Source organism: Triticum dicoccoides, chromosome 3A (assembly GCF_002162155.2).
Source record: "Triticum dicoccoides isolate Atlit2015 ecotype Zavitan chromosome 3A, WEW_v2.0, whole genome shotgun sequence".
NCBI classification, from domain to species: Eukaryota; Viridiplantae; Streptophyta; class Magnoliopsida; order Poales; family Poaceae; genus Triticum; species Triticum dicoccoides.
The window spans coordinates 705,448,193-705,467,413 of NC_041384.1; the positions used below are offsets into that span (position 1 = coordinate 705,448,193).

Sequence of the window (19,221 nt, forward strand, 5' to 3'; positions counted from 1 at the left end):
CCACCACCGGGGTACTATGCTCCTGATGGCATGGTCTGTCGACTTCGCCGCTCACTCTATGGTCTTAAACAGGCCCCTCGCGCCTGGTTTCAGCGCTTCGCCTCTGTGGTGACTACCGCTGGCTTCTTACCCAGTGATCATGATCCCGCGTTGTTTGTTCACACGTCTCCTCGTGGTCGGACTCTTCTCCTTCTCTATGTTGATGACATGATCATCACTGGTGATGACTTTGACTATATTGCCTTTGTTAAGGCTCGTCTTCGTGACCAGTTCCTTATGACTGATCTTGGTCCACTTCGCTATTTTCTTGGGATTGAGATCTCCTCGACCTTTGATGGCTTCTACATCTCCCAAGAAAAATATATTCAGGATCTTCTTTCTCGCGTTGCTCTCGGTGATGAGCGCACTATTGTGACTCATATGGAGCTCAACGTTCAGCTTTGTGCCTCTAATAGCGACCCTCTTCCTAATCCCACTCGCTATCGTCACCTCATTGGCAGCCTTGTCTACCTTGTTGTTACGCGTCGGGACATTTCCTATCTTGTCTACATCCCGAGTCAGTTCTTTTCAGCCCCCACCTCTGTCCACTATAGTCACCTCCTCCGTTTTCTACGATATCTTCGTGGCACGCTTTCTCAGCGCCTCTTCTTTCCCTGCTCCAACTCTCTTGAGCTCCATGCCTACTCTGATGCTACCTGGGCTAGTTATCCCTCTGATCGACGCTCGTTGTCTGCTTACTGTTTCTTTCTTGGTGGCTCTCTTACTGCCTGGAAGACAAAGAAACAGGCTGCAGTTTCACGCTCGAGTACAGAGGCTGAGTTGCGGGCCATGGATATGTTGACGGCTGAGGTGATCTAGTTGCGGTGGTTACTTGAGGACTTTGGTGTGTCTGCTACTACCTCGACTCCGTTACTATCGGACAGTATCGGTGCTATCAGTATTGCACGTGACCCGGTGAAGCATGAGCTCACCAAGCACATTGGTGTGGATGCCCACTTTGTGTGTGCTGCTGTGCAGGATCAGACTCTCGCTCTCCACTATGTGCCCTCTGAGTTACAGTTGGCAGACTTCTTCACAAAGGCACAAACTCGAGCGCAGCATAGTTTTCTTCACTCCAAACTCAGTGTTGTTGATCCACCATGAGTTTGAGGGGGGTGTTAGATGTGTATAGTTCCTCTATGTACATCCCCATTGTATAAGGGGCTTTTTTGCACTTTACGACACATGTATATGTTCTGGCCCTTGGCCCTCAGTAAAGCTAGTTGCTCATTATCCAACAAGCTCATGGTTCTCGTGTTGATTATACTCCTGGTCAGAACATTTGAGTATATAATGTTGTTTGGTCAGCATTATAAGGTGATTAAGATATGATCAGACCCTGATTAAGATATTATGGTCAGATCATCCTTCTACATCGAAGACTTTGGACCGTGCCTTCCATAGGGTAGAAAGTTGACCAAAATTTTCGCACCACTCTTCATCTCTGGCTCTTGATTGATTCATATCACCTCATTCACATTTTCTTCAAATAGATGTCCTTTTGCTTGGGCAACTTTATGCAGTGTGAATGTTCTTTACACTCTACCAAAACTTTTTAACCAAATAATGGCCGAAAACGAAAGTTCTATAGTTAATTCCAACCAGTGCCATCCCTGTACAACGTCACACTTAAGACTTATACATAGCATTGACCACCTGCACCATTTCCCCGGTTATTATTTGAAGATCACATGGTAGTTCATTATTTGGCTGCTTGAAGTATTCGCATTATCTATGCAGTGTGCACTTGCTTGTGTTCATCAAGCATCGTATGGAAGCATTAAGCAAATAAGCATTAGCAAAAAAACTCCACTGTGCAGCCACTGTATAAAAAAGATTTTAATACCACTCTCAGTAAGAATAAAATGTGAGTTTCAGTTTTTCTTTCTGTCAGCTTCAGAAAAAATGTGCCTGTGGTGTTCTAAAATGTCTGAAATGTTTGCTTTTGACTTTTAAACCAACATGGAAGAGCCAACTCAATGTAACCATATTAAAATAACAAGTCTGCTCATCTAAAACAACCACTACTATTGACTGGTTGTTAAATATTGTAATATCCTTATCCTTCTTTGAATCTGACCTAATCTTTGAATCAATCTTTCTATTGTCTGGCTTAAGATGGGTAAGCAGCCATCCCCAGATAGCAGATGGAAAATAAGAATTGAGGCTTCCTAATCTGGTTCTATCAGGTTTTCTGGAGGTTAGCCTCGTTCTAACCAAAGCCATGGCCTCCAAGCAGATGGTGCATATGAACCAAGGACAAGGGGAAAGAAGTTATGCTCGCAACTCTGGTATTCAGGTATGCTATTATTTGACACTTGGCTTCTCAAAACTGTCCATCAGGAACTTGTTCATAATATAGTTTTTTCTGTTTTTGCGGGAGTTGATAATATAACTATATTCGTGAAATTCAAAAGAAGAAATGAGGAAGTCAAGAAGCATGCTATTTAGCTGAAAGATTATAGTAATAGATTTTCTGAAGAAGTTCAAATCGACTGCAGAATGCTCAGCAGAACAGGATGAAGCTCCTGATAGAAAGAGCCATCATAGACTTATGCAGCAGCACCTTGTTACCTGAAACAATGGTGATCGCGGACTTGGGCTGCTCCTCTGGCCCAAACGCGCTGGCACTGGTATCGGTCGTTGTCGAGGCGATCCATGGTTACTGTCTTCAGTTCCAGCAGCCACCACCGGAGCTATGCGTGTTCCTCAACGACTTGCCTGACAACGACTTCACTACAGTGGTGAAGAGCCTTGTCACACTCCGTCGAATTAACGACCCTGTTGTCGTGACGGGAGTCGCACCGGGGTCGTTTTATGAGAGGCTCTTCACCAGTAGCTCAGTGCATCTTGTGTGCTCGTCCAGTAGCCTGCACTGGCTCTCAAAGGTGTGAGTGTGACACTGCTCGATGGATCCGCTGCATTAACTTGCTAATTCTATAAGAAAAATCTTGATCTTCACAGGCTCCTGAAGTTCTAAGGAGGAACCAGTTCCCGGCTTACTACATTGATGAGCATGTTAGGCGTGAAAAGCTCCCTATGGTCCTTGAGGCTTATGTACAGCAGTTTAGGAAGGACTTCAAACATTTCCTGGAACTGAGAGCCAAAGAATTAGTCCCGGGAGGCCAGATGGTTGTTTCCATTATAGGAAGGCATTCTGATGGCATCGCCCCCTTTCACATCTGGGACATCCTTGCTCAGGTTCTAAGCCTTATGGCCTCAGAGGTACAATTTCTTAGTTTTTCTAGCATAGAATTTTATCATTTGCTGACGAAGGCACAAGTAATTGATCTTTCGCGATGATCGACAGGGTGTAATCGACAAGGCGAAGTTTGATTCTTTCTACGTGCCAGTCTATGGACCTTCAAAGGAAGATTTAAGGGAGATCATCCAAGAAGATGGTTCCTTTTTCATCAAGGAGTTTCTGGTGCATGATTTTTTAAGCGACCTAGACAGTGCACTCGTCACCCCAAGCTGGATCGCCAACCAGATAAGAGTTGTGTACGAACAGATAGTCGTGCAACATTTTGGGGATGTGATGGACGAATTCGTGAGGATCGCGGAGCGGCGCTGGAGCCTGGATGCAAGCTTGCTGCAGCAAGACCATGCCGGATTAGCTATGCTGACTCTGTCGGTCGCCAAGGCCTGATGGATTGATGGTCTTGGCCGGTGGTGTGACTGCTTTGCTTTTTCAAAAGGTGCGCCACATTTGAATGAGACTGAGCCGTTGGTTTCTTCAAGGCAACGATGTCAACAGTTTCCTTTGATCTTGTTACTCAGGATGGTGAGTTGGTGGCTGGTTTGGAAGGCAATAACATGTTCGCACTTCATTAATCTATTTGCATATTGGAGTGGGCTTTCTTGTGTCATACTATGTCATTGCTTCTCTTGTATGTTTATGGATTTTATACATTTCTATTATTTTTTCATTTGAATGGACTATTCTATATATTGTAAAAATGTGTGACTCGTTTGTCCAAGTACATGTTCACACCATGACCATATTCTAGCTTTCAGTTATTGCCCCAGCTCGTTTTTTCATCGTCTTAAGTGTTCTTTACACATTTGACCTTAATTCAGGCCAGTGACTCTCACTGTATTCTTAACTTTTGTCCTTAATCATGCTAGTTCATTATTTGTCTGCTGATGCATTAGTTGTGCAGCTTCCTGTGTCCAGTGTCAGTGGCAATTTGAGCACTGTAGTTCATTAAAAGAATGTGATAGTTTTTACAGAGATAGGATATGCCCTTTCCTTCATATGGTAATTTTGTAAGCATGAAGAAACTTCTTAGATACCATGTTGGTCTAAAATGTTTTCCCTGTTTGCTTTTTTCCATTGGATACCATGTTGGTCTGCTATTGACAGACAGGTCGTTAGTATTGTATTATGATCTGGATTTGACCAGCCTTTCAGTGACAGACAGGTCGCTAGGCTATCCATAAGATTAAAATAATAGAGCAAGGTGACTTACTATTTGCCCCCATTAAGTAGCCACAGGCCTAGATTCTGAAGATTTAAGATCTGAAGTGGAGCAGATTTAAGATCTGGAGTTTAGCCTAGCTTGCTCCAAGCAAAGCCATGGCCTCCAAACAGACGCTGCATATGAATCAAGTACAAGGGGAAACAAGCTATGCTCGCAACTCCAGTGCTCAGGTGTCTTCTCCTGTCTCAACCAATTCTCTTATATTCTTTGACACTTGAATTATCGGAAGTGCTTCACCAAAAACTTGCTCATACCTAGCTTATATTATTGATTTATCAAGAAGTAGGGAAGTTAAGGAACTACAACTTGACTGCAGAGTGTTGAACAGAACAAGATGAAACCCCTGATAGAAGCAGCCATCCTTGACTTATGCAGCACCACCACCACCACCATGTTGCCAGCGGAGATGGTGATCGCCGATCTGGGTTGCTCCTCTGGCCCAAACGCTCTAACACTGGTGTCAATAACTGTCCAGGCCATACACAGTCACTGCCTTCAGTTCATACAGACACCACCCGAAGTGTGTGTGCTCCTCAACGACCTCCCTCACAATGACTTCAACACGGTGGCGCAGAGCCTGGTCACGCTCCATCAGGGAAATGACCCTATTGTCGTGACCGGTGTCGCACCAGGGTCGTTTTACGAGAGGCTATTCACTAGTGGCTCCTTGAATCTTGTCTGCTCGTCCAACAACCTGCATTGGCTCTCAAAGGTGTGAGTCTGACACTGCTCAATGGGTTGATTTGTTCCATTACTTTTGGATTCGTAGGCAAAACCTTATCTTTACGTGTGAATTGCAAAAAACCACCACATTGAAGCATAGGTTTGTAGAAAACACGGGTTTACGAATTTGTGCCAGAAAGCACTGATTTCTGGCCTAAACTTTTGCAAAAAACACTGATCGATCTCTTTGGGCATCTTAACCATGATTATGACATGTGGGTCCCGCAAAAACTGACGTGGCATAATTGTTGGTCCTTGGTATTTTTGCATAGGCACCCTTGGGAAAAAAATCCAAAACGCAATCAGCTCCTGTCAAGCCGTGCACAGAACTGAAGAACGATGTGTCGGTGCTCATGGATCTCATCGCCGGCCATGCCCACCGCGCCTGAAGGGAGAAGGGGCGGCGCGTGGCTGTCTGCCGGTGGTGCCGCATCCGCATTGGGCGGGCGTCAGCTGGGTCACGCGCGCGGCTCCTGCTGCTTTTGCGTTGCCGCACGACTGCTGCTGCCGCCGCCGCTACTTGCTCCCCTGCTTCTGCCGCCGCCGCCGCTTGCTTCATTGCTGCTGCTGCCGCCGCGTCGCCGCTGCTGCTTGCTCCGCTGCTTCTGCCGCCGCGCCGCCGCTGTTGCTTGCTCCGTTGCTGCTGCTGCTGCATCCATGCCGCCGCGCCGCTGCTTGCTCCGGTGCTCCGCGTCGCCGCGCTACTTGCTCTTGTGTAGGCCCTGGATCCCGACGACCACGAGGGCGAGGACTTGCGGCGGTGGCTGGACCTCGCCGGCGTCGAGGGCGCACCTCCTCTTCCCTCTGGATCGGGGCAGGGAGAGAGAGTTGTTTTTGGGAGGGATTTTTTTTTTTGGAAAAAGACCAGTCATCAAATGTGGGACCCACATGTCATAATTGTCATTAAAATGGTCTAAGTCATCAATCAGTGTTTTCTGCAAAAGATTAGACCAAGAATCAGTGTTTTCTGACACAAATTCGTAAACCCGTGTTTTCTGCAAACCTATGCTTCAATGTGGTGGTTTTTTGCAATTCACTCTATCTTTACAGGCTCCTGAAGTGCTTACTAGTAACAAGATCTCGGCGTATGACATTGATGGGCATGCTAGGCTTCAAAAGCTCCCTATCGTCTTTGAGGCTTATGGACAACAGTTCAGGAAAGATTTCACACTTTTCCTCAAGCTAAGAGCCAAAGAATTGTTCCAGGAGGTCGGATGGTTATTTCTCTTCCAGGGAGGCGTTCCGATGAACTTGCTTCTGAATTCTGTCACCTCCGGGAAACATTGGCTCAGATTTTACGTGTCATGACCATAGAGGTACGCTGCCCTTACTTTTCTAACATAGCATTATATGATTTGCTAACAAACTCACGACTATTTGATATTTGTGGTCTTTTGGTACTATCGGTAGGGTGTGATAGACAGAGTGAAATTTGATTATTTCTATGTGTCAATGCATGGACCTTCCCATGAAGAGCTGAAGGTGATCATTCAAGAAGAAGGATCTTTTTCGATCAGTGAGATGCAGGTGCACGACCCCCGAAGCTGTGTGGACAATGCGCTCATGGTCCCAAGTATATTCGCAAGTATGATGAGAGCCGTATTTGAGCCGATAATTGTCCAACATTTTGGGGATGTCATGGATGAATTCATGGCATGCACGGAGCAGCGATGGAGACAACCGGGCAGCTTGGAGGAAGAAGTTGCGGGAAACCCGCTAGTTATGCTGGTTGTATCACTCACGAAGGCAATGACCAGGTAACTGATGTTTATACTTGCTTGCCTTTTTGTAAAGGTACACTACACACATTGTGACCTTGTCTCCTTTGATCTTTATGGTTAGTATCTAGAATAGTGACCTGTTACGCCCCTCTTAAGAGGTTATAGTGTGTCTTGAGATTTTAAAAGGCGACGACCAATGCATAGCACTTCATTATTTAACACATCCCTGAGTGTTGTGAAAGTTTTCATATCTATATATGAGTGCTCAAGATTGTAACCTTGCTCTCTCTTTTTCCTTTTTATTTGACAAAATGGCCTCGATGTGTTATTTGTTTCTGAAGATTAAATTTGCTCGGGAGATTATGAACCAGACACGGAAAAAGAACTTACAAGAGACTGCAGGGAGGATATAAGAGCAGAAACAAGACTAAAACTAAGTGCCCAGGCTGCCCGAGACTGTAACACTTGTTCTGGTTATTCTTTATATGTCCCTTTTCTTTCAGAAAGATGACGGGTGTTTCATTTTTTCATGTAACTCAATTTTATTGCAATGTTAGTCATGGCGACAGTTGACAGTATTGTAATACTTATTGTGTGATCTATTCCATAACAATGTCTAGAAACTCCAATTTACTGCTCTTATTCTTATTCAGTGAAAGATCTTACTCAGCTGACGGTGTTCGTGTTAATGACTTAATGCTAACGATGTACTGGAAATTTCGGTAAAACAGAGAATGTACTGGAAGTTCAGTTAACATTCTGTTTCTATATATGCTCAGTAGTAAGAGCCAACAAATTTAACCATGCCAAATAACAATTCTGCTGGTCTATCAAAAATACAATCTCTAGCATTGACAGGCTGTTATTCTTATCCGAATATGACCTTATTATTGGCCGTTGACCTTATCATTGCACCCAGTAAGCAGCCAGAAAATTCATCCCCAGTTGAGCATAGAAAAGAAGAACTGGACTTGGAGTTTGCAAGCAAAGGCATGACCTCAAAATGACAAGTCTGCTGATCTAAAACAAACTCTAGAAGTGACAGGTTGTTAATGTATTATATGCTGATCTGAATTTGACCTAATCTTTTATTCAGTCTGTCTGTGAGCTGTCCCTCAGATTGGTAAGAACGTCGACCCTAAGTCATCCCTACTTCCATCACATGTTGCTCTCTCAGGTTCAAGGTCTCTGAATTCCAAGACAAGCACCTTGACAAAAATTATGGAACGGAGGGAGTATGCAGCAACACAAGCACCTTGTCGCGTGGAAAGATGGTGATAGCGCACTTGGGCTGCTCCGCTTGAGGACACCTGCAGTCACTTTCTTCAGTTGCAACAGCCACCTCCTGAAGTCAGTCTAGTCCTTAATGATCTCCCATACAATGACTTGAACGCAGTGGTGAAGAGCCTGTTTGCGTTCATGCGAATCAGCAAGCATGTTGTTGTAACTGGTGTTGTGTCTACGAGAGGCTCTTCCCTAGTGGTTCCGTGCATTTCTTTTTCTGCTCACCCTACCGCCTACACTGGCTCTCAAAGGTACTCCCTCCGTTCCAAAATAGATGACCCAACTTCATACTAAGTTAGTACAAAGTTGGGTCATCTATTTTGGAACGGAGGGAGTATGAATCTGACACCACTCCAGTAGCCTTGGTGCCTTCACTAACGGTTTAGAGGTACAAGCTCCTGGAGATTTAAGGATAAACCAAATTCCAGCATATGACATCGATGAGAATGTCAGATGTAAAAGAGCTGGGATCGAATGTCGTGTCAAATAAGAACATAATATCTCCTGCAAGAAGTAAATCCCTTTGAATAACATACATAAATCATACAATGTTAGTTTGATTCGAGTGGGTACGAGCAGCAGAGTGCTGTGCTGACAGAAACGGTTGGGGGCACCCAGACGCAGAACATGGTTCTTGCGAAGGAACAGAATCCGTCTCCGCGATCCCTCTCCACGAAACCAGCTCAACTCTGCTTGCCGTCATCACCGCCACCTCCTCCCACCGGCGGAATGGTCTGCGGGTGGATCGGAAGAAAAGAAAGAGTGCTGAGCCATGAGCGTGCATTGCGTCGAACACGTTGTGGGCATGGGGCAACGTACGGGTGGGTGGCAGAGAGAGACTAACGTACCATGTCGGGCTTGTAGACGTTGTGGACGACGGAGGCCCCCGCGAGGAGGGAGACGACCACGACCACCGATGACCAGGCCAGCGACGGAGTCCCCGTCGGCGGCCGCCCACCGCCGAACTTCCTGCCGCCGCCGTTCATCTTTTGCTCTCTCTCTCTCTCTCTCTCTCTCTCTCTCTCTCTGCCGATCTCGATGAGGACTGAACCGTTCCTCTTGCTTCTGGCTTCTGGGCCGTGTGAAGCCCACGCTTGATTGTAGGTACAAAGAAAAAAAAATATCTGGTCCTGCAAAAAAGAAAAAAATATCTATCCTTTATTAAAAGAAGCACTATCTCAAAAAAAAACCTAAAAAATGCTCGAGGGGGAAGTGCTCTGTTCCAGCCTGGAACTCTCTGAACTGAAACATCTGCACTTTCTGCGTGTTTTTCTTCAGCGAAAACTGATTTTTTCGCCCATATGACCAAACTGGTCGGATACCCCTAAAAAGAAACTGGTCGGATTAGACTTTTCGTATGATGCGTATTTGAGAATGCTTTTTTAGACAATATATTAGGAATTGCTTGATTACCATCTCGATTTGCACTGTATGAATGTGTCTTCTGGAAAATGCCCCTTGGATCTCGGGCGCATATGCACCTGATATGCCAAAATAAACTGAATTTGCTGAAAAAGAAACTAAAAATCTTAGTTTTTTTACAACAAACTTGACCTTCTGTTGTACTTGTATAAGATTTTCCGAAAAAAAACCTCTGACGACTGTAGGGACAAAAGGTGTGAATAGTAACTTCATTATAGTGTTGACTGTGTCTTTGGTTCGGAACTAATGTTTGATAATGCATTGTAATGTGCTTGCGCTGTGTGCTGCTGATTCTGTTACGTGATTTTACCGTCCAGGCACCTGGGCACGTGCCCGGGCTCGATGCCGCCACTTACCAGGATTTGGGCGAGCTGCCCCAGCCGTGAAATACGCTTCAAACAAGAAAACTGTCCTAACTGGGCCGGCGTGATCTTTTCCTTGCCTATTGGGCCTTGCTTAACATAGCCCGAAGACCCTAGGTTCATGTACCGAAATCACTAATTGAGTTGAGGAGTATTTCTTGCAAAGATCACTTCAATTTCTCTGATTGCGACAAGTGGCGAACATGCAGTGCGCCATTTATCGTAACCTAGAAGTTTTCCTTTTTTCGTAGATCTGTTTATTCAAAATGTTTTATCTCTCAAACCGTGCGTCTATATCTCGAACCGTTTTCTTCTTTGGATTCCTCGCGTCGACATCTTCAAAACTAAATCCCATGCTAATAGATTTTGATGAACTTTTTTTCACAAAAATCCCGAATAAAAAAACCCGTACGAGAAAACCAAACCAGGAGCCCGGGTTTTTTCCCTTTCCGAAAGAGGCACGCCCGTGCCTCTCACAAAATCACAACCGTGCCTCTCGTGGAAGCAAAACCGTGACTCTCGCGGAAAAAAAAAGAAGAGAAAATGTGTTTTTTTCTGTTTCCGAGGAGGCACGGCCGTGACTCTCGTGAAAGCACAACCGTGCCTCTTGCGGAAGCAAAACCGTGATTCCCGCGAAAGGAAAAAACAGAAAACGCGTTTTTTTCGTTTCTGAGAGGCATGGCCGTGACTCTCGCGAAAGCACAACCATGCCTCTCGTGGAAGCACAACCGCAACTCTCGCGAAAGAGAAAAAAACACGTTTTTTTCGTTTCCGAGAGGCACGGCCGTGACTCTCGCTAAAGCACAACCGTGACTCTCGAGAAAGGAAAAAAACAGAAAACACGTTTTTTTCCGTTTCCGAGAGACACGGCCGTGACTCTCGCGAAAGCACACCGGTGCCTCTCGCAGAAACAAAACTGTAACTTTTGTGAAAGAAAAAAAACAGAAAACGCATTTTTTTCGTTTCCGAGAGGCACGGTCGTAACTCTCGCGGAAGCAAAACCATGACTCTCGTGAAAGGGAAAAAAAGAAAACACGTTTTTTCGCGCAATTTTTTTTTACAAAAAATTAATCAAAAAGGTAAGGAAGACCGATGAAAAACCAAAACGTCGAAAAAACCGGAAAAACCGTTTAAAAGGCCAAAACGCGTGTGGAAAAATAAAAATAAATAAAATCCGGACGGAGCACCCAGAGCGTGACATGTGGTGAATGGCTGAGAGCGCGTCAAATGGCGTTGATCGTCGAGAGGCTTCCGAAGAAGCGCTCGTTAACTAGTTGCTCTCTCCATGTACTCTTTTCCTCCTCCGTTCAAAAAAAATAAATGTACTCTTTTCCTAATGTAATCAGGAGAGAATTGATCGATTCGTTGCCTAGTAAGCAGAGACGAGGGAGGCAGTGTTCGGCAACCCACCCCAGCTCCTCATAATACGAGAAGCTGCGGAGTGGAGGGACTGCAACTCTGTACTATTTAACTACAGATCCGCCCTGCTCCCCGAGTGGAGCGGCGGAGTGGAGGGATTCCGAACAACGCTGAAGTTGGTCAGACTAGAACGAACGCTCGCGCGACCTGCCCAAACCCTAGCTCGGTACTCTGGCCCCATAGATGATCTGGCCACTGGTGGAGGATGCCCTGGAGAGCATCGATGGCTGGCAAGCCGTAAGAGAGATGGCGCACGGTGAGGCCGCGACTCTGGCAAGCAAGGCGGGCGAGGGTCATGATCAGAAGTGCCGGCGCCAAGGCGGCAACTCCTCTGATGAGAATTCCACTCCGCCTGCCGGTGGACGGTGGCTCATCGTCGACGACAGTAGCCACGGAAACAACACCGGCAAGTGTTCGACTTGTGCAAGGCCGGGTCCAGGAGGCGGTACCGGTGGCACGCGACAATTTGGTGAGTTGTTCTCTGTAGCTTATCCAAAAGTTGTGCAATTGAATATCGATTGTGTCGTAAAATTATGTTTGTTCAAATTTTCGGATTAAGCAAATTTTAGCATACCAAGTATGTAAATTTATGGCTTTTGAAAGACAAAAAATATACTTGAGCTTACAATGTGCCCAGGCTTCGGCAATTTGCTAGCTCCGCCACTGTATCGCTGGATGTATATAGCGAGTGAAGCACAACCGTGACTCTCGCGAAAGAAAAAAAAACAAAAAACATGTTTTTTTCGTTTCCGAGAGGCATGGCCGTGACTCTCGCTAAAGCACAACCGTGACTCTCGAGAAAGGGGAAAAATAGAAAACACGTTTTTTTCCGTTTTTGAGAGGCACGGCCGTGACTCTCGCGAAAGCACACCCGTGTATCTCGCGGAAACAAAACCGTAACTCTTGTGAAAGAAACAAAAACAAAAAACGTGTTTTTTTCGTTTCCGAGAGGCACGGTCGTGACTCTCGCAGAAGAAAAACCACGACTCTCGTGAAAGGGGAAAAAGAAAACACGTTTTTTCACGCAATTTTTTTTAATTTTTTAATCGAAAAGGTAAGCAAGACCGATGAAAAACCAAAACGTCGAAAAAACCGTTTAACAGGCTAAAAACGCGTGTGGAAAAATAAAAATAAATAAAATACGAAGGGAGCGCCCGGAACGCGACACGTGGTGAATGGCTGAGAGCGCGCCAAATGGCGTTGATCGTTGGGAGGCTTCCGAAGAAGCGCTCGTTAACTAGTTGCTCTCTCCATGTACTCTTTTCTTCCTCCGTTCAAAAAAAAATTAAATGTACTCTTTTCCTAATGTAATCAGGAGAGAATTGATCGATTCGTTGCCTGGTAAGCAGAGACGAGGGAGGCAGTGTTCGGCAACGCACCCCAGATCCTCATAATACGAGAAGCTGCGTAGTGTAGGGACAGCAGCTCCGTACTATTTAACTACAGCTCCGCCCTGCTCCCAGAATGGAGCGGCGGAGTGGAGGGACTCCGAACAACGCTGAAGTTGGTCAGACTGGAACGAACGCTCGCGCCACCCGCCCAAAGCCTAGCTCGGTACTCCGGCCCCATAGATGATCTGGCCAGGTGGAGGATGCCCTGGAGAGCATCGATGGCTGGCAAGCCATAAGAGAGATGGCGCACGGTGAGGCCGCGACTCTGGCAAGCAAGGCGGGCGAGGGTCACGATCAGAAGTGCCGGCGCCAAGGCGGCAACTCCTCTGATAAGAACTCCACTCCGCCTGCCGGTGGACGGTGGCTCATCGTCGACGACAGTAGCCACGGAAACAGCACCGACAAGTGTTCGACTTGTGCAAGGCCGGGTCCAGGAGGCGGTACCGGTGGCACGCGACAATTTGGTTAGTTGTTCTCTGTAGCTTATCCAAAAGTTGTGCAATTGAATATGGATTGTGTCGTAAAATTATGTTTGTTCAAATTTTCGGATTGAGCAAATTTTGGCATACCAAGTATGTGAATTTATGGCTTTTGAAAGACAAAAAATATACTTGAGCTTACAATGTGCCCAGGCTTCGGCAATTTGCTAGCTCCGCCACTGTATCGCTGGATGTATATAGCAAGTGAAGCATAACCGTGACTCTCGTGATAGAGAAAAAAAAAACAAAAAACACGTTTTTCTTGTTTCCGAGAGGCATGGCCGTGACTCTCGCTAAAGCACAACCGTGACTCTTGAGAAAGGGGAAAAAATAGAAAACACTTTTTTTTTTCGTTTTCGAGAGACACGGCCGTGACTCTCGCGAAAGCACACCCGTGTATCTCGCGGAAACAAAACCGTAACTCTTGTGAAAGAAACAAAAACAGAAAACACGTTTTTTCTGTTTCCGAGAGGCACGGTCGTGACTCTCGCGGAAGCAAAACCACGACTCTCGTGAAAGGGGAAAAAAGAAAACACGTTTTTTCACGCAATTTTTTTTAATTTTTTAATCGAAAAGGTAAGGAAGACCGATGAAAAACCAAAACGTCGGAAAAACCGTTTAACAGGCTAAAGACGCGTGTGGATAAATAAAAATAAATAAAATACGAAGGGAGCGCCCAGAACGCGACACGTGGTGAATGGCTGAGAGCGCGCCAAATAGCGTTAATCGTTGGGAGGCTTCCGAAGAAGCGCGCATTAACTAGTTGCTCTCTCCATGTACTCTTTTCCTCGTCCGTTCAAAAAAAATTAAATGTACTCTTTTCCTAATGTAATCAGGAGAGAATTGATCGATTCGTTGCCTGGTAAGCAGAGACGAGGGAGGCAGTGTTCGGCAACGCATCCCAGCTCCTCATAATACGAGAAGCTGCGTAGTGTAGGGACTGCAGCTCCGTACTATTTAACTACAGCTCCGCCCTGCTCCCAGAATGGAGCGGCGGAGTGGAGGGACTCCGAACAACGCTGAAGTTGGTCAGACTGGAACGAACGCTCGCGCCACCCGCCCAAAGCCTAGCTCGGTACTCCGGCCCAATAGATGATCTGGCCACTGGTGGAGGATGCCCTGGAGAGCATCGACGGCTGGCAAGCCGTAAGAGAGATGGCGCACGGTGAGGCCGCAACTCTAGCAAGCAAGGCGGGCGAGGGTCATGATCAGAAATGCCGGCGCTAAGGCGGCAACTCCTCTGATGAGAATTCCACTCCGCCTGCCGGTGGACGGTGGCTCATCGTCGACGACAGTAGCCACGGAAACAACACCGGCAAGTGTTCGACTTGTGCAAGCCCGTGTCCAGGAGGCGGTACCGGTGGCACGCGACAATTTGGTGAGTTGTTCTCTGTAGCTTATCCAAAAGTTGTGCAATTGAATATTGATTGTGTCGTAAAATTATGTTTGTTCAAATTTTCGGATTGAGCAAATTTTGGCATACCAAGTATGTGAATTTATGGCTTTTGAAAGACAAAAAATATACTTGAGCTTACAATGTGCCCAGGCTTCGGCAATTTGCTAGCTCCGCCACTGTATCGCTGGATGTATATAGCGAGTGAAGCACAACCGTGACTCTCGCGAAAGAGGAAAAAAAACAAAAAACATGTTTTTTTTCGTTTCCGAGAGGCATGGCCGTGACTCTCGCTAAAACACAACCGTGACTCTCGAGAAAGGGAAAAAAATAGAAAACACGTTTTTTTCCGTTTTCGAGAGGCACGGCCGTGACTCTCGCGAAAGCACACCCGTGTATCTCGCGGAAACAAAAACCGTAACTCTTGTGAAAGAAAAAAAAACAGAAAACGCGTTTTTTTCGTTTTCGAGAGGTACGGTCGTGACTCTCGCGGAAGCAAAACCACGACTCTCGTGGAAGGGGAAAAAAAGAAAACACGTTTTTTCACACAATTTTTTTTAATTTTTTAATCGAAAAGGTAAGGAAGACCGATGAAAAACCAAAACGTTAAAAAACCGTTTAACAGGCTAAAACGCGTGTGGAAAAATAAAAATAAATATAATACGAAGGGAGCGCCCAGAACGCGGCACGTGGTGAATGGCTAAGAGCGCGCCAAATGGCGTTGATCATTGGGAGGCTTCCGAAGAAGCGCTCGTTAACTAGCTGCTCTCTCCATGTACTCTTTTCCTGCTCCGTTAAAAAAAAATTAAATGTACTCTTTTCCTAATGTAATCAGGAGAGAATTGATCGATTCGTTGCCTGGTAAGCAGAGACGAGGGAGGCAGTTTTCGGCAACGCACCCCACCTCCTCATAATACGAGAAGTTGCGGAGTGGAGGGACTGCAGCTCCGTACTATTTAACTACAGCTCCGCCCTGCTCCCAGAATGGAGCGGCGGAGTGGAGGGACTCCGAACAACGCTGAAGTTGGTCAGACTGAAACGAACGCTCGCGCGACCCGCCCAAACCCTAGCTCAGTACTCCGGCCCCATAGATGATCTGGCCACTGGTGGAGGATGCCCTGGAGAGCATCGATGGCTGGCAAGCCGTAAGAGAGATGGCGCACGGTGAGGCCGCAACTCTGGCAAGCAAGGCGGGCGAGGGTCACGATCAGAAGTGCCGGCGCCAAGGCGGCAACTCCTCTGATGAGAATTCCACTCCGCCTGCCGGTGGACGGTGGCTCATCGTCGACGACAGTAGCCACGGAAACAGCACCAGCAAGTGTTCGACTTGTGCAAGGCCGGGTCCAGGAGGCGGTATCGGTGGAACGCGACAATTTGGTGAGTTGTTCTCTGTAGCTTATCCAAAAGTTGTGCAATTGAATATCGATTGTGTCGTAAAATTATGTTTGTTCAAATTTTCGGATTGAGCAAAATTTGGCATACCAAGTATGTGAATTTATGGCTTTTGAAAGACAAAAAATATACTTGAGCTTACAATGTGCCCAGGCTTCGGCAATTTGCTAGCTCCGCCACTGTATCGCTGGATGTATATAGCGAGTGAAGCACAACCGTGGCTCTTGCGAAAGAGAAAAAAAAAACAAAAAACACGTTTTTTTCGTTTCCGAGAGGCATGGCCGTGACTCTCGCTAAAGCACAACCGTGACTCTCGAGAAATGACAAAAAATAGAAAACACGTTTTTTTTCGTTTTCAAGAGGCACGGCCGTGACTCTCGCGAAAGCACTCCCGTGTATCTCGCGGAAACAAAACCGTAACTCTTGTGAAAGAAAAAAAAACAGAAAACGTGTTTTTTTCGTTTCCGAGAGGCACGGTCGTGACTCTCGCGGAAGCAAAACCACGACTCTCATGAAAGGGAAAAAAAAGAAAACACGTTTTTTCACGCAATTTTTTTTAATTTTTTAATCGAAAAGGTAAGGAAGACCGATGAAAACCCAAAACATCGAAAAAAATCGTTTAACAGGCTAAAAACACATGTGGAAAAATAAAAATAAATACAATACGAAGGAAGCGCCCAGAACGCGATACGTGGTGAATGGCTGAGAGCGCGCCAAATGGCGTTGATCGTTGGGAGGCTTCCGAAGAAGCGCTCGTTAACTAGTTGCTCTCTCCATGTACTCTTTTCCTCCTCCGTTTAAAAAAAATTAAATGTACTCTTTTCCTAATGTAATCAGGAGAGAATTGATCGATTCGTTGCCTGGTAAGCAGAGACGAGAGAGGCAGTGTTCGGCAACGCACCCCAGCTCCTCATAATACGAGAAGCTGCGGAGTGGAGGGACTGCAGCTCCGTACTATTTAACTACAGCTCCGCCCTGCTCCCAAAATGGAGCGGCGGAGTGGAGGGACTCCGAACAACGCTGAAGTTGGTCAGACTGGAACGAACGCTCGCGCGACCCGCCCAAAGCCTAGCTCGGTACTCCGGCCCCATAGATGATCTGGCCACTGGTGGAGGATGCCCTGGAGAGCATCGATGGCTGGCAAGCCGTAAGAGAGATGGCGCACGGTGAGGCCACGACTCTGGCAAGCAAGGCGGGCGAGGGTCACGATCAGAAGTGCCGGCGCCAAGGCGGCAACTCCTCTGATGAGAATTCCACTCCGCCTGCCGGTGGACGGTGGCTCATTGTCGATGACAGTAGCCACGGAAACAGCACCGGCAAGTGTTCAACTTGTGCAAGGCCGGGTCCAGGAGGTGGCACCGGTGGCACGCAACAATTTGGTGAGTTGTTCTCTGTAACTTATCCAAAAGTTGTTCAATTGAACATCGATTGTGTCGTAAAATTATATTTGTTCAAATTTTTGGATTGAGCAAATTTTGGCATACCAAGTATGTGAATTTATGGCTTTTGAAAGACAAAAAATATACTTGAGCTTACATTGTCCCCAGGCTTCGGCAATTTGCTAGCTCCGCCACTGTATCGCTGGATGTATATAGCGAGTGAAGAGCCGTGCCTCTTCCTATAAAAAAAAGTAAACAATAAGCCAGTTGGTGGAATAGATTCATAACTGCATGTCTTTTATGAAGATGAGATGCACATCACATGTACGTAGTTTATTGTAAGATGCTCACTCCCCTAGCTACGACCACTCACTGCCGACTACCAGAGAAGATTATTTGTAATTTTGTATGCAAAATTAGTAACAAAAGTGACAGAAAATAGAGTCAAACAAACACAAAATAGGCGGGAAAAAAGGCCAAGCAAACGAGATTACAATAATCTAGCAACACCGGTGTCAAGATTGCTCGTCATGAATACTGTGTTTTCTCATGCAGCCACCTCCTTCCATAAGCCTAGGGTTCCTCTGCCTTCCGTTGACGCTGCCGCTAGTCCGCCTTGTCTCCGACCGCCACGGCGGTGCGATGGATCCTGACCGTTGCCGGCAGGAGGGCTTTGCTTTTTAAATGTTTCTTTGAGTTTTGTTACGGTTTGTGTCCTGTTCAGGGAGACGAGACGATGACGACTTCTTGAAGATGGAATAAGATTCTTTCTGTCTAGCTCCCATTTTCATGATGTATCTAGCGTCGTTGATGGGCATGTGGGGTTGTATTTCCATCGGGTCTATCCTGATCTGATTGTATTTCGTTTACGTTTGTGTGTTTTTAAGTTAGATCCGTCCGATCTAACCTACTCTTTATGAGCGTAGATATGACCGAACACTACTAGTTCCTGGCCTTGACTTATTAGCAATCCCTTGCATGCCGTGTGCAGGATCCGTGGATCTGATGTTGGCTATAGAGAGGTCAAGCTTACCTGACACCAAAGACACACATTAACTTGTTGCTAAAAATGTCAGAGCAGGTTGTTGTTTCTAGCGTGGATCTTGTCCTCGCGTCGTGCCTGACCGAGTTGTCCGATGGTGTAGTTTCTGGAGATTCATTCGTGCCGGAAAGCTCGCTGGGCAATGTTTTCTTCTTTTTTTAGAAAAGGAAGAAGACCCCCAGTCTTTGCATTTGGATGATGCATACAGTCATTTTATTAATTGTTTATATAAAATCTTATAAAATAATACAACAGTAAGACTAAAACCACCGTCTAGGCAATATCTGTCGCTACTCCTATCCAATTGATGAAGGGATGTTGATAGTCTGGACCTAATACCAAACAGACCTCGCAGCCAAATCTAACATCTAAGACGTCCCATCCAGGACGCCTGCTGGGTATGGGTCACTCACCGGTCCGGCGTGCTCTCAGAGGCCGCCGCCGCCAACTGTCACCACTCCATCTTCAGAACTGTACTGATGCATCAACCTTACTCGGTCCAGCTATCGTCGACGCCACCACGGCACCCAACGGCACCTCCTCCCTGCGCGCAAACAGCTGAGCACGTCGCGATCGCCACTGATACACCTCAGCACCATGCTGCCAAGTACCACCGGCCGACACAGCTTGAAGTCTTTGGAAGATCTGTCATGCGTAGCACCTGCCGATTAGGCATGACAAAGCGTAGCAC

At 46.4% G+C, this 19,221-nt stretch overlaps 2 protein-coding genes and 1 pseudogene across 2 annotated transcripts; 2 read left to right on the plus strand and 1 right to left on the minus strand.

Annotated features, from left to right (window-relative positions):
- Positions 1-2,200: 2,200 nt before the first annotated feature.
- LOC119270350 (inactive anthranilate O-methyltransferase 1-like) lies at positions 2,201-3,990 on the plus strand. Its single transcript, XM_037552359.1, has 4 exons — positions 2,201-2,338; positions 2,541-2,927; positions 3,004-3,264; positions 3,350-3,990. Exons 1-4 carry the CDS (start codon positions 2,264-2,266, stop codon positions 3,686-3,688), a joined length of 1,062 nt encoding a protein of 353 aa, XP_037408256.1. The 5' UTR covers positions 2,201-2,263; the 3' UTR covers positions 3,689-3,990.
- Positions 3,991-4,618: 628 nt separating this feature from the next.
- Positions 4,619-7,525, plus strand: LOC119270351 (annotated as a pseudogene).
- A 1,086-nt stretch (positions 7,526-8,611) lies between these two features.
- Positions 8,612-9,312, minus strand: LOC119273362. Its single transcript, XM_037554545.1, has 2 exons — positions 9,100-9,312; positions 8,612-8,985 (listed from the first exon to the last, which is right to left on the minus strand). Exons 1-2 carry the CDS (start codon positions 9,235-9,237, stop codon positions 8,935-8,937), a joined length of 189 nt encoding a protein of 62 aa, XP_037410442.1. The 5' UTR covers positions 9,238-9,312; the 3' UTR covers positions 8,612-8,934.
- Between the last annotated feature and the right edge of the window lie 9,909 nt (positions 9,313-19,221).

Bases quoted from the DNA above. Each gene is read 5' to 3' on its own strand.
- LOC119270350 (XM_037552359.1), top strand. From the start codon at position 2,264: ATGGCCTCCAAGCAGATGGTGCATATGAACCAAGGACAAGGGGAAAGA. The intron at 2,339-2,540 runs GTATGCTATTAT...AATCGACTGCAG, and splicing joins CTCGCAACTCTGGTATTCAG to AATGCTCAGCAGAACAGGAT. The intron at 3,265-3,349 runs GTACAATTTCTT...GATGATCGACAG, and splicing joins TAAGCCTTATGGCCTCAGAG to GGTGTAATCGACAAGGCGAA.
- LOC119273362 (XM_037554545.1), bottom strand. From the start codon at position 9,237: ATGAACGGCGGCGGCAGGAAGTTCGGCGGTGGGCGGCCGCCGACGGGG. The intron at 8,986-9,099 runs GTACGTTAGTCT...ATCCACCCGCAG, and splicing joins ACGTCTACAAGCCCGACATG to ACCATTCCGCCGGTGGGAGG.